This window comes from Lycium barbarum, chromosome 10, assembly GCF_019175385.1.
Source record: "Lycium barbarum isolate Lr01 chromosome 10, ASM1917538v2, whole genome shotgun sequence".
Lineage (NCBI taxonomy): Eukaryota > Viridiplantae > Streptophyta > Magnoliopsida > Solanales > Solanaceae > Lycium > Lycium barbarum.
In genome coordinates this window covers 117,942,974-117,957,222 of record NC_083346.1, presented here as the reverse complement: position 1 = coordinate 117,957,222, position 14,249 = coordinate 117,942,974, and the positions used below count along the sequence as shown (strand labels likewise).

Sequence of the window (14,249 nt, the reverse complement as noted above, 5' to 3'; positions counted from 1 at the left end):
GAGTTAAAGTAATGCGCACTCGAAGGGTAGCCGCTGCGGGTTTTCACGTAAAAAAAAAAAAAAAATCAAACGTTTTAGGAAACTAAATTTATTATTTCAACCTAAATTCTCTAACAAAATCAAACTATTTTTGTTTAGACCATGATGATGACCAAGTGCATAAATATAACAGTTTCTTCTTCTTCACCACTATCAGTTCTTTAAATCCCACTTCCAAGTTTTCTTTTTTCAACCAAAACCCCCCTCAGAATTGAATCTTACCATTTGCAAATTTCTTCTCTCCAACTACATAAAACCCTAAATATACACAGTTACAGACACACATATATATAGCAAAAGAATCAAAGCTTATATACATACGGAAATGATCAATGGTTACAGTCATGATGCATCCGCATCACAACTCCACTACACCCTCACCTCACCCAATCAATCCCGTTCTTAGATCCCCCAACACTACTACTCCTCCTCCAAATACTCATTCGGGTCGGGACCATACAATCGGGTCGGAGTTAGCCCGAGTTAAGCTCTCGGATATTTCCCCTTATGATGGAGCTCCGTTTGGGCCTTATTTACGGGCTGTGGAAGCCCTTTCAGGATCACTTATGAGGCATAATGCCGCGGTGATTGAACTTGGTGGTGAAGGCACAGCTGTGTTACGGTGTGGCCTGGAATCGGTTAGGTATTTTTTTAAGACGAGGGCAGTTGCTCAGAATGGTGGGGTCGGTAAGAGTGGTCGCGGGATTTATATATACAGAGCTGGAAGGTAAAAGAATATAACCAAAATGTGTTTGGCTGTAGAATATATTAATTTAATTACAATGCATAGTAACATATAGTCGACTCCAACTTATTTGGGACTGAGGCATAGTTTCTGTTGTTGTCGTTGTTGTTGCGTAGTCCATTCCAAACCCGGACATAAAAAGGAGGGTTGTAGCGGGTTGAGAGGTACAACAACAACAACAAAATACCCAGTGTAATCCCATAAGTGGGGTCTGGGAAGGGTAGATTGTACGCAGACCTTATATCTACCTCGGGAGCAGTGGCGGAGCCACATGTCGACACCCCTTTGCCGAAAAATTACACTGTGTAAATACGTAAGAAAAACTTTTTTATGTATATATACTATGTGTTGAACCCCCTTAATTTCGTCGTATATTTACTTTTTTATATTTTGACACCCCTTCGTAAAAATTCTAGTTCCGCCACTGCTTGGGAGAGGTAGAGAGGTTGTTTCCGATAGACCCCTGACTCGAGGAAAAGCATGACTGAAAGGGTCAGATAAGAATTGACGAAAGTAAAGAAGCCATGGCAAAATACTATAGATAAGCATTATGAAGTAAAGTAACAGTAACTGCAGCAAACTAATACGATAAACGAAGTACAAGAGACAGTAGAATAGTAATAGATAATCGAAGGGCAGAAAACTACAAAGATAATACTATGCCTACTAAAGATTGAGAGGTACTTAAGAATAATCTAAATGGTACTCCCTCTGTTTCAAAAGAGTAATTGCAGTAGTTTGACTGGGCACGGAGTTTAAGAAACCACAAGGTTACAATCTTGGGTTTTAAACTTGCTATGTAAGATGTTTAAATTGTCAACTTACTAAATATAGAAAGAGACGCTCTTTTTGGGAAAGGCCAACAAGGAAAGTAATACACTTAAATTGGGACAGAGGGAGTATTGGTTATGACAGTTATGTATTTGCATATGAATAGAGCGGAAAGGAGACTAGTTTGGGTTTGAGGCCTAATCGCTGGAGCGGTGATTAATTGGTGAATGAATCTAATTGATTGTTGGTCATCAGAATTTAACCACAATGCATAGCCAATTCCAAACCCAGAAAAGAGGGTTGCACCAGGTTGAGAGGTACTTAAAAATAATCTAAAAGATAAGTTAATTCCGATGATTATGCCAAGTGCATGTATAAATGAATAGAGCGGAGTGGAGATTAATTTGGGTTTGAGTCCTAATAGATGGAGAGGTGATTAAGTGATGAATGAATTTAATTGATTGTTGGTCATCGGCTTGTGTATGTTGGGTTTTGTGGGGTGAAAAGAACTCCAGGTGCTTTGATGGAAAAGCAATCTTTTTACAGATGCTAAAGCACAAGTGTCTATGTTTTTGCCTTCTGGTTGAAGATACAAGATGTGAAGGATGAAGATAGCATGTTAGAGTTCATCAACTTTTTACAGGAATTGAGAATTGTACTAGATGGGAGCCTTTCTTTTTTGTTTTTGTATATATGTCTCCCTGTCTATGCAATGCCAAGCACCATCTTAGTGCTTAGTTTTTTTCTCAATGAATTACTTACTTACCAGTTTCAGAAGAAAAAAAAAAGTCTCCTCTATTTGAATTTGAATACATTGTTGTTATTTCTAAGTTTGTCTAGTTTCCTTTTAGTAGTCTCAAACAAAATTAAGGGTTAGACGCTCTTCCTCATGGGATTAAAGATTTGATAATGAGTTTTTATGTGTTAGGCCTTTGGAAGACATGGACTCTTCTCCCCCATGCATGGCTGAAGTATTTCGCTGCATGGGAACGGCAGCTCGTGCTGCTTTATGTGCAATTGCAAGGCATCTTCGTTTGCGAAGCGAGTAAGAATTTCCGTAAGGCTTTATCACACCATTCAAATCCTGTTTATGCCTTGATTGCATTCTGACAAAACACATAGTGCTCCGCAGCGTTTTTGATCACTTGCTTGATGATAATCCATTGCCCGTTAATGAGGCCTCTTCGTCCGTTGTTGTTTCAACCTTCTCCAATACCACCTCTCAAAATGGCAAAGGAGCTATTGGAGGAGGAAAGCTAGTTACAAATGGTGAAGTAGAGAAGGGGCTGTTGACTCTAGTTTCATCTGATGCTCCTGGTCTTCAGGTATTCCTGTTAATTTCTTCCAGATTTTTCATTTCAGTTTCAGATTGTGCATAGCTGCCGAATAATAATATGTTATAACCTCTTTTCTGGATCGTCTTCGTAATTTTTTTTTTTTTAAAAACTCCTTTCTGGATCCTCTGTCCCATCAGTCATTTTCCTCGTTTGTTTCTTTTTTATTCCTAGGTTTGTGATCCCAATGGTCGTTGGTATCTAGCAGATAGTGGCTTGACTCCAGGGGATTTACTGTTGCTTACTGGGAAGGCTCTCAGCCATGCTACTGCCGGTCTTCGTCCTGCAGCCGTATACAGGGGTGCAGCTGATACCTATGTGGGCACTAGTTGTGGCGGAAGGTATACATTGATTGTAGAGTTTTTAAGCTGTTGCTTGAGAAATTCATTTTTCTTCAAATATTAAGCTGTTCAGCTACATCTTGTAGGACATCACTTGCGTTTAGGCTTACACCTCAGAGCAATGCAATATTGGATTGTTCTCCGATTGCAGCTGCTGGTCATGTTATTCCTCAGAGCTACGTGCCAATTTCTGTAAGCCAGTTTATGGATGACCTTTCCGCCGAGGAAGACATGCTTTGTAGCAATACTGATATTGCTTATGTAAGTACTTTTTCTTTTCAGATGATCAACTGGTGTTTCTTGAAGTTGCAATGACACAGGCAAAATCCCTTTTCTGCAAAGTTTAATGCTAATGGGTCTTTTTTGGTTTTGTGCCGAGTAAACTTCAATTAAGATGTGAGTGCCTCATAATCAAAATCTCTTCCATTTTCACTTATCAACTTTTTTTTCCCCGATCAGTACACAAAATAGTTCATTAACATGGCAAAAGCCAACACAAGATAGTTCTGATCAGTGCAAAACACCTTATACAATCATTTCCGCCTGTAATTGATTAATGACATCAATGAAGCTATTTTCATCATGTGTTTCTGTTGATTTACACCAGAGAGCTAGAATTTTAGTCACTTGTATGGCTTTCCGCACCTCTGGTTCTTTTCTCTCCATGGCACCTAACATGCCTCAATAGTGATTATCTAAAGTTTTTAAACCCTTTCTTGGTCTTCTGACCGTCCAATCCCCAAAAAGTTTCTTCCACAGTGCTCGGCGACCCATTACATCCCAAAGATGTTAAAAAAACAGTTTACACATGAAGCATCTAGTGTTAAGCGCGCTTCATGTGTAATCATCTAGCAAGAAACATGGCACCTCCTAGGGGGCTTTTGTCCCTTACGTCATCTTTTTTCTCTTTCAAAATCTCTCTTGTTGCATGCCGGCCATGGAGATACTTCTCTCCTACCACCTATGTAGCTTTATTTGGACAAATATTCTTCCTTGGATAATCATCGGAAAAAAACTTGAAATATGTTTCTGTGACGGGTATAAAATAACTGGAATACAAATGTTCTTTGTTTACCTTGGGTGATCAATTCCACTTGAACTGGAGGATAAATATCTTCATTTGAGTGCAGCATGAAGAGACATGTCATTCTAGGAGCCTGTTTGGATGGGCTTATGCCTATAAGCTGTTTGCAGCTTATAAGCTAAAAAAAATAAGTTGGGGTAGTCTAACTTATTTTTTTTGGCTTATAAGCTGTTTTCAGCTTATAAACTGCTTTAGATAAGCTAAGTCAAATGGGCCCAATTATTTTTTTGAGCTTATTTTAAGCACAATGACTTTAAGTTGGCCAGCCAAACACTCAAAAAAGCTGAAAACAGCTTATAAGCAACTTATAAGCCAATCCAAACGGGCTCTAGGAGAATAGGAGACATCTCATTTGAGGTCAAGATTAACATGTGCTCCTAAAAAAGGAAATATCAATGTGGAACTTAAAACTTGGCTGCTTCTTTACATACTAGACCTGGGATAACCTTCTCGTTTGATACGTATGAAACTTCAGTTGGATATACTCTTCCTTACGTAACACATGTCTTTGTAATTGCACAAAAAGTGAAAGTTCTTGTGATGGAAATAAGAACACTTGATGTTAGTTATTCTTTACCTACTTTTGCTGGTTGATACCACATGAATTGGACAATATCTTTATCTGAATACAACATAAGAACTAAGTTACTCGGACTCTTCGAAAGTGTTGCCACACCGTGTCGGATCCTCCAAAAATACGCTACTTTTGAAGGATCTGACACGCACCTGACAACATTTTAGGAGAGTCCGAGTAACATAGCATAAGAAGACATCTCATTCTTGATATGGATCAGCAGGTCCCTCGAGACAACATAAGAATAAACATTTGATGTTAGTTATTCTTTACCTACTTTTGCTGGTTGATACCACATGATTTGGACAATATCTTGATCTGAATACAACATAAGAAGACATCTCATTCTTGGTATGGATCGGCAGGTCCCTCGAGACAATCTGAATAAGGAACCATCACTCAGAAGTGTTCTCTCAGATCCCTTATCGTAAGTTTTTATTTGTCAAATGGACTTTTTTCCTTTTCTGGTTAGATGTTGCAGCATATTTACTTCTCAAGAAAAAAAAGACAAGCAGCGTGTTTACTGTACGGGTATATTAAAAATCTTATGCTTTCTTAGTCTCAAAACTGTTAACTTAGTAAATAGACATCTCTTACTTCCACTTATAGCAAGAAGCTCAACAAACGGACAAGTGCTTCTACTCAATTGAAGTTTCCTGGTTTGTCTAAAGGTTAAACAGTAGTTTTTTTTCTTTTTGTTTTTTGAGATTGTAACAATAGGTGAAACAGTAGTTTTCAATTTTATATTTCTTCAAATTTCAAAGAAAATAACGCTAGACAACTGTTTTTTCAATGAAATACAGTAATTTTGGTAAGACACGATATCAAGAGGGTACTTTAGATAGTACAGAATCAGGACTCATCCTCCACTAAGGATTTAATGTCTAACAAGTCCATAATCTATACCCTTATCCCAAAAAAAGAAATAGGTAGGAATAATTTGTCATGCTAATTACAAAGTTACCCTTAGTCTCTTGTTTGTTTTTTATCCCAGGTTTCTTCTAGCTCCATTCATGATTCATAATAACATATGAATGGTTGATTTCAATATAGTTTCTTCCATCTGGCAAATATAATTACTTTAGTTCAATGTCAAACATTGCAGTGGCGCATTCCTTGAAGATGCTATGTTTGTTTCATGTGGACATTCCTTTGGTGGTCTGATGCTGAAAAGGGTTATTGATATGGTAGGAGTTGGCGTAATTTCTGTCTTCTTTTCTAGCCATTTTTCTGTTCTAGGTGAAGATTATGAAAATGGAATGAGCTACCGCAGACTTTTTGAGCAAACCGTATGTGGATATTGGTGCAACTGCTTCATGGACAAAGCCACTCTTGCTTGAACATCATTGTCCTTTTTGGTTTAATGCTGTTGTCTTCACTTGCTTGGGCTAGTGATGGATTAGTCAAGAACATAATCACATTAATCTCTTCATGACAGGCAAGATGTACCCTCTGCAATGCTGAAATTGAGCGTGGCTCCTTAATTCCTAACCTTGGTTAGCTCCAGTTCATTTATTGCTCTCTCTGTACATACATACATACATACATATCTTTTCCTTCAGATTCTTTTATTTCCTAATTTTTTGTGTTTTCTAATGCACTCTACCTCATCCTCTTCTGGTAACTCTTGTTGGATTTTTGATGATTATTCTCATTAATTCTGCCATCTGGTTTACACTATGGATTTTGTCTTCAGTACTGAGAGCTGCAGCCGCAGCAGTGAAGCATGAGGATGACCGAAGACTCTTCCACAATGCAACTCTTAGAAAGCGTCGAAAAGAAGTGGGAGACAATAGGGTAAGCTTAGATCTTCCCCTTTTTGCTGCAGATTTCTCCATCCAAACTGCTAAGTAGAGCTCATTGTCTTCAGTTTTTCTGGTAAAAGGAACTATGGTAATCTGGTTATAACTTTTATGCAATGACATGACAACTAATATGTCCTAGTCAATTTTTGTATAATTTTCTGTCTCAAGTGCACACATTAAAAATTTGGATCCTGGAGGTTAGAAATTTGTCATTAGAATTGTTGGGCTATCATCTCTTTTATACTCATATAGTTAGATAAAATTGCATTTTGACAATAGCAAGTCGAACTTAATGCATGGGAGTAACGTACCGAGACGTCCTGGGTGAATCACAAATTTCTTGCTTCATTGATCTATAGATGTTTGAAATTTGAATTTTTTTTGGTTGAATATACCTGTGTTAATGAAAAATCCTCATTACTTCAATCCTTCCAGGAAAATGGTGAGATCCCTTCCGAAAATGGACCCCATAAAGGTGTTCAGTATCCATTCTCAGTGAATGAGAAAGTTCTTATAAGGGTGAGATCTTTGCGCCTGTGCATTTTAAATTCTTCAAAGCTATAGGAAAGTATTCATTGAATTACAGTAACAAGAATGAGAAACTTTGCAGGGAAATAGGAGGACACCAGATAAATTTGTTGGAAAGGAAGCTGTAATCACGTCGCAGTGTCTTAATGGCTGGTTAGCGACCTGAGTATTTCGTTAATATTTTGCTTACCTACTGCGGTTTGAATGTCAATTTAGATCATTAACATTTATTTCATGGAATATGCTGTGCGGTGTTTTAGCTTAAATTACTGAAATCTGAGTGATACCGATGCAAGAGCCATCCAATTTAGAGAACTAACGAATTTGACAGCTCAAAACTTAAGCTATCATTTATTTTGTATCAATTGAGTGGGTTTTGGCTCTGCAAGGTAGTCCCAGTTGTAGTTGTCTCGGATTCTAATATGATGGACATCTTGGACATTCTTGACTTGTGCAAGTCATAGTTATTGTAAGTCTATCAAGGTCATGTTCATGTCATAGTTAACCACTTAATTTCCAGACACACACCATGTCACACAATTTAGTCCAATTCACATATCGATAATAGCATAAGAAATAGATAGACCTTATTTCAGGAAAAATGTGTGTGTTGGTATGTAACTGAAATATTCAAGCAACAATTGAAGAGAAGTGATTCCTGTGTTCAGTTATCATCTAAAAACTTCAATGAGATTCTGTCAAAATTGATTGGCAAATTTTAGGGGCTTTTAGTCCAATACAGAAAACGAATCCTTCTCTGTTTTTGAAGTGGAATACGACGAAATGTCATGTTCCATTATATTGAAAAGAATCGTATTTCAGTTGTTAGTGATAATGTAGTTCCTGCAAATTATCTCATGCTTTTAGTGTCACAAGAGATTAATACCGTTTCCCTAATAATATGTTTCAAACAACTATATGGTGCCATAGTGATATGTTAGACAACTATTTTGGTCCTTTTACGAAATATGAGGCTGGTTTACTGGATACCTGATACCTCTAGCTGTGCATCGCGACTTAATTCTTAATAAGTGGATTGCAGTCGCATCTGAGACAATAATACTTTCTGACAAATGTGCAGGTCATGTTTCAAAAGTTGCTGGATATTCTTTTTTACTGACAGTGACATGCGGTTCTCCTTGTTCAAGGATCCCTAAATTTATCCTCTCAATTTCTTCAGGTATTTGCTTAAGATTATGGACAGTGGAGAGAATGTGCGGTTGCAGTACCGCTCTCTGCGTAAGATCCTTCCTACACAGGAAACAGAGGAGAGATGCCAGTCACAGACAGTTCAGAACAGTAGCTAATAGACGATTACAACCAATTTCCATGTGGGTTATGTTGTAGGACCTAGTCACTCTATACTCCTCGAGTTTGAAGATGGTATTTTTTCCCTGTAACGTAACGTCATGTTTGTGCCGAGAGGGTTTTTTTTTTTTTTTTGGGGGGGCGGGGGTGGGGGGTGGGGGGTGTCATAATTTGACAATATTACTTAATATTTGCTGTTGTAAGATTGTAAAGAAACATCCCCACCCTAGAAAGAGAGAAATTTGAGGATAACATGGTGGCTCTGATACCCTGTAGATTGTAGTGCAATGTTGCTTATTTGGGACATGTATAGATATATTAAATTTGTGAGGGATTCCCTGTCAGCTTAAGTGCTCTTCCATGTTTCGTTCATCATCGTCTCTCTGTGCAGATACAATATTAACTTCCTTCCCTGTGCTCGTCTTCATCACCGATCACTTGCTGGTAAATTTCTGACCTTCCTTAGGTTCAGAATTTTTTTGGAGACATTTTATATCTGAGTGTTACTTGCGTAGCTTTCAGTTGGTTTTAGAAAGGAGCTCCTTAGTTTCCAATATTGTAACATTGGCTATACGTAAGATGCTGCCAACCAAGTGCTCAAAAGATTAATCTATATTACTGAGTTTGGTAACAAATGATCTAGTAAAATCTTGATCCATCTTATTTCACCAAAAAGCTACTAATATATTTTGGAAGTTGTCAAGTAGATTTTCATCAACCTTGTGGAAATTCTTCTTAATTCAAATAGAATGTAAGGATTATATTGTCTTCCATTTTATCTAATGGTTGGTTACGCCCGAAGTATAAGATAAATTTGGAGGAGGATAATTAAAATAGTGGATGAAAAGAGAGCAAATATCCATCAAAATTGAAGTGCAAATAGTTTAATGAGTTTAAATTTTTGAAAGTCGTATAAAATAAAGCGGTATCAAATATTTTGGAACGTGCCGAGCCTGTCATATATATTGTGGACCAGTGGGAATACCTTTTAACAACATTAATTTTTGGAAATTGAGAAAGGTAATCAGCTGACCCCTTTATAATTTATAAATCACTTTTTAAATAGAAACAGAAGGAATTAGCCAAAAAATATATATATATATATAGGGGAAGGGGAAGTTAAGTACATGAAAACTTGTACAAATTGAGAACCTTCAAATTGGCAAGGAACTGGAACTTTACAGGCAAAGGATCTAGAAAGAAATTTTACACTTCATGCTTATACAGTAGAAATATGGGAAAAGGAATATAACATGTGTTGAATTATCCACATATGTCCTTTTTGCTTTTTTATTTTTTTGGTTTTCCTTTTTTCAGAAGTACTGACTTCTACAAAGCCTAGGCAAAGTTCTAGTATGAGAAGAAGGAACCGTTTTAGACATTTGGCCTTTCATATCTCTACATATTTTCTCCAACTCCACAACTCTCCATTGCATCTTTTGCAAATTTAGCCTCATATATTCATGTTCCTCTTCTTGCAGACTCTGATGATCACTTGTACTTGAACTGTGGTCACTCTTGTTTGTCTTGTACAACAAAGCCATATGGCTATTGCTGACATATTCTCTTTCCTTTACAAAATTGTTGTCTTTTATTGTTGGGGTACTTGAAGAACCTTGAAAAGCAAGTGCCTTGACAGTAATTCTTGGTGAAATTCTTGGATTCTTTGCTAAGTCTTTACATGCTTCAAGGCTTAGTTTCTCATAGTTGAGACATCTGCATAATCTTGATCTTTCCTCTAATGAGAGGGCTGGATGAGACTGCAATCAAATTACACCATAATGTACCATATTAGGTGCAAGAAACATAACAACTAAGGCAAAATGAAAAAGCATTTGTGTTCTACTTGATATGACACTCCTTCCTTTGAAACACCTTTTAACTATAATTTTTCATTTTACTTTTAATGGCACTATCTTACAGCTATAGAAATATCGCAACATATCTAAGATCACAATAATCTAAGGAATGTATGTTTCAAAAGTCTTGTCTTTCTTTCTTAAACTATATGCTCAGTCAAACACCGTAATATAAAATAAAACATGAGTAATGCACCTAAGAGTGTGGCCTAGGGGTCAATGTCCAAGCCTTGGTGGGAGGTAGTAGGTACTATCTCATAGAGATAATCGAGATGCTCGTGAGCGGATCCGAACACCGCATTTATAAAAAGAATGAGGAATATCTAATAAAAATAGATGAGACCTCAATAATACATTATCATTCTCTAAAAATAGATGAGACCTCAATTATCTTAGGGTGGAGGAAATTTCTTTGGAATAAAAAAAGTTATTATAGAAAGGATTCAGAACATAAAAGGACAAAGGGAAAATCAATTAAAACTTTCTAAAAATAAACATTCTGATACCTCCAAACCTTCCAAGAAAGGTGCTGCTGTAAGAGCAACTACAATCAGGTCTAAGGGTCCCATGTAGATAACTGATTGGTTTTCATAAAAGTATTCATGAATTAATGAGGTCACAAGTTCCCATGACAAACTTTTATGACCCTACTGTTTTTCCTTTTTAAGTCCAAAATTTAAAAAGCCATACAAAATTAAAATACTTTACATTTGAGTCTTCTCATCAATGATCTACATAGATCCTTTATGAGTTATTCTGTCATATGATAAAGCATTTCCCCTTCAAAGAATTAAAGATAAAAAGAAAAGAAAAAGTAACTTTTGCCTTGTTTAGATTATCACAATTATATTAATCTGAACTTACACAGTAAACTGCATTGCACAAGCAATATCATGATCTAGGTTGATTGGACACTTCAAAAATATCATTGGGTGTCTTGAATCCTTCAAAAATTATAATTTTTGAAAAATCCAACACAAATGTAATAATATTTTCGAAGGGTTCGAGCAACATTGTTCATAAAAATAACTGACAGCAACTACTGCATACCATGCATATTCCCTTAGGGCTAGTATTCATTTAGCTAAAGGTAAAATTGTACTAGATCATTTCTTGTTTCTTGTGTCTGTTTTGCAAAAAGCAATCTTGCAGAGTTGCAGTTATCAAGTGGTGTAAGTGAAACTTTTTGCACCCTTGTGGGGTTTCCCAAAAACATTGAAAAAGTTTCCAACAAAAACACACAACCATAAGGGAAAAGCAAAGCTGAAAAGTATTGCCTTATTGGGAGGACATCTTCTTGTCTTATCCCATATCTTTTAGCTTTTGTCAAAAACCTTAAAAACTTTTTATCTAAGGCATCTGAAACTAGTACTTCTTCTAGTTCCATTTTAGTCGGTCTAATTTTTATTTTTTATTTAGGAATAATTTAATTTTAAATTTTTTATTTTATTCTTAATGAGATAATTTATAGCTACACAAATATATATGATTTGTTTTAGATTACAAGTTTCAAAAATCTTCTTTTCATTTTTAAACTTCATATCCAATTAAACACAATCACACAAATAGGAAAAAAACAAGTACTACGCAGCTATGTTATTCCGACTTTTCAAAAATACTGCAATATCTGTATGGGATCCTCAAAAAATGCACTACATGCGGCGATATTTTTAAAAAGTTCGAACAACATAATTGAGTAGTAAATCACTAGCATTTATTATTTCATGGATAAGGAGAAGATATAGAAGAAAATCAATGAAAGTGAAGTAATAATAACCTCAAGATAGATATCAATGGCTCTGTAGACCCCATCAAAACAATCCCTTGCATAATCTGGTAAACTCTCAGCAACACCAAGAAACTTTGATATTTTAAGGCTTTGATCAGGTGCAATCTCTCTCAAATACTTATCTATCAACCTTGCAACTTTTCTCAATTTTGTTATTGAAACATCTTTATCATGATGAACAAAAACTCTAATCAATCTCATCACAAGATTCACATCATACACACCTCCATTATTGTGATGACCACAAACAAGAATATCATCTAGTGTTGCTTCATCAAGCATCCCACCTATCATTTTCTCCAAAATACCCCTGCATTCTTTGCTAATACCAAAACTAGACACAATTCTCAGTACCCAAAAAAGATTTCTGCAAGAAAATGCTGTTTTACCAATAAAAACAACCCCATAAACTGCTGTATCAGCAAGCCCACTATACTCAATTCTTGAAATCACATTGTGACAGTTACTATTATGGGCTGCTGATTTTAAGTAATAAAGCAAGAATCTTGTGAGGAGTAAGTTATTATTTTCACTACCATAAGCACATAAAGTCCTCAAAAACTCTTCTATTATCTTTGGGGGTAAAATGGTCATTTCTTCAAACCACCAAGATTGGCTTTTTAATGAACATGGTTTCATCATTTGTTCAGAAGATGAACAAGATGAAGAAGCTGATGAAGATGAAGAACCAAACAGGGCACTAATATCTGAATTTTGAGCAATTTTAGCAGGTAGTGAAGTCATAAGCTTTGCAATAACACCACAAGAATTTGCATGATTAAAAAAAAGTTCACAACTTTTTAAAGATTTTACAATATCATGCAATGACCAGTAGAATAACCCTTCAAGAAAGTTCTCAGCTTGATGCAAAAGATTGCAAGATGACATCTTTTCTGTCATTTCAAGAAAATTTGCAGAGCAAATTAGAAGGGCTACATTTGAAATAGTGATTTTGATGTTGCCATTGTTGTAACAGAATCTTGAAACTAGTTCAAACCCATGGGGTCCACCTGGCAAATCAAGAATCTCTATACCTGAACTGTTTATCTGAGTTTTTTTCTTTTCTTGTTTGATTATCTTCCTTAACTTTCCAGAGAATCTTGAAAGGACTTTCTGCCAAAAAAAAAAAAAAAGTTAGTTAAATTTGTTAATTTGGATGAATTGGATAAATGGTGTGTTCCAAGATTGGTTTTTTTTTTTTTTTTTTTTTGGTTACCTGGTGCAGAAAAAATGTTTGTTGACCATTTACATGGATTTGGAGATCACATGGAGCTTGTAGTGGCATGGCTACTTTTGCATTCAATGAAACCAAGACAAAGTGGAAAGAGAAGGAAGTGCTTTAAATTTAGTACTTGACAGACATAAATGGCCTCTTACAAGATTGGTTGCATGTGAAAGAATTTATGTACTCCCTCCCCCCTCTCTCTAATCTATATATACTTCCACTATTTCTTTTTTAGTGTGGCCGAAAAAAATATTATTTTAATGAGTATTTAAAAATAATTGAATTTTAAGATCTATATTTTATCCATAATAGCAGTATAATTTATCATCATATAAATGTCTAAAATTTATTTTGAATCACAAACTTTAAAAGTTTTCTGTATTTAAATTATATGCTCAGTCAAATAGTATCTTAAATTGAGTAGGAGGAAGTATATATATTAATTTAACTTAGATTATAGAACTCCTTTACATTATTGGTGTATTTTAGTAAGCTATAGCAGATAATCTATCTTATTCTTTTAAATTATTAGTCTCATTTTTTATGACTAGTTAGTAATTATAATCATCTTTTAGCTGACGTGATAGTGAAAGAGTTTATATGTATACTCCGCCCTTCCTTTCTATATTTTGAATATTCTTAATTTTTTAATGTGCTTATTTTTTATATATTTTAACTTCTCTTAATGAAAATCCTTTTGTCACTGTCTCTTACTCCCTCCGTCTCAATGTCTCTTACTCCCTCCGTCTCAATTTATGTAAGATAGTTTGACTAAGCACGGAGTTTAAGAAAGAAAGGAAGATTTTTTAAATTTATGATCTAAAACAAGTCATAGATATTTGTATGG

The 14,249-nt window shown here is 35.6% G+C and overlaps 2 protein-coding genes across 4 annotated transcripts; one reads left to right on the top strand and one right to left on the bottom strand.

Moving 5' to 3' along the window:
• Positions 1 to 142: 142 nt before the first annotated feature.
• LOC132614127 (uncharacterized) lies at positions 143 to 8,904 on the top strand. 2 transcript variants are annotated; one of them, XM_060328494.1, is made up of 12 exons: positions 143 to 766; positions 2,484 to 2,600; positions 2,688 to 2,880; positions 3,064 to 3,230; positions 3,317 to 3,491; positions 5,254 to 5,315; positions 5,994 to 6,075; positions 6,327 to 6,384; positions 6,585 to 6,685; positions 7,129 to 7,212; positions 7,304 to 7,374; positions 8,402 to 8,904. In XM_060328494.1, exons 1-12 carry the CDS (start codon positions 372 to 374, stop codon positions 8,526 to 8,528), a joined length of 1,632 nt encoding a protein of 543 aa, XP_060184477.1. In that variant the 5' UTR covers positions 143 to 371; the 3' UTR covers positions 8,529 to 8,904. The 2 variants fall into 2 exon arrangements, with proteins under 2 accessions (XP_060184477.1, XP_060184478.1); XM_060328495.1 differs by having other exon boundaries at positions 574 to 766; positions 2,678 to 2,880.
• A 760-nt stretch (positions 8,905 to 9,664) lies between these two features.
• LOC132615341 (BTB/POZ domain-containing protein At3g19850-like) lies at positions 9,665 to 13,600 on the bottom strand. 2 transcript variants are annotated; one of them, XM_060329926.1, is made up of 4 exons: positions 13,394 to 13,600; positions 12,402 to 13,290; positions 12,166 to 12,314; positions 9,665 to 10,289 (listed from the first exon to the last, which is right to left on the bottom strand). In XM_060329926.1, exons 1-4 carry the CDS (start codon positions 13,460 to 13,462, stop codon positions 9,843 to 9,845), a joined length of 1,554 nt encoding a protein of 517 aa, XP_060185909.1. In that variant the 5' UTR covers positions 13,463 to 13,600; the 3' UTR covers positions 9,665 to 9,842. The 2 variants fall into 2 exon arrangements, with proteins under 2 accessions (XP_060185909.1, XP_060185908.1); XM_060329925.1 differs by having other exon boundaries at positions 12,166 to 13,290; positions 13,394 to 13,598.
• Positions 13,601 to 14,249: the final 649 nt, after the last annotated feature.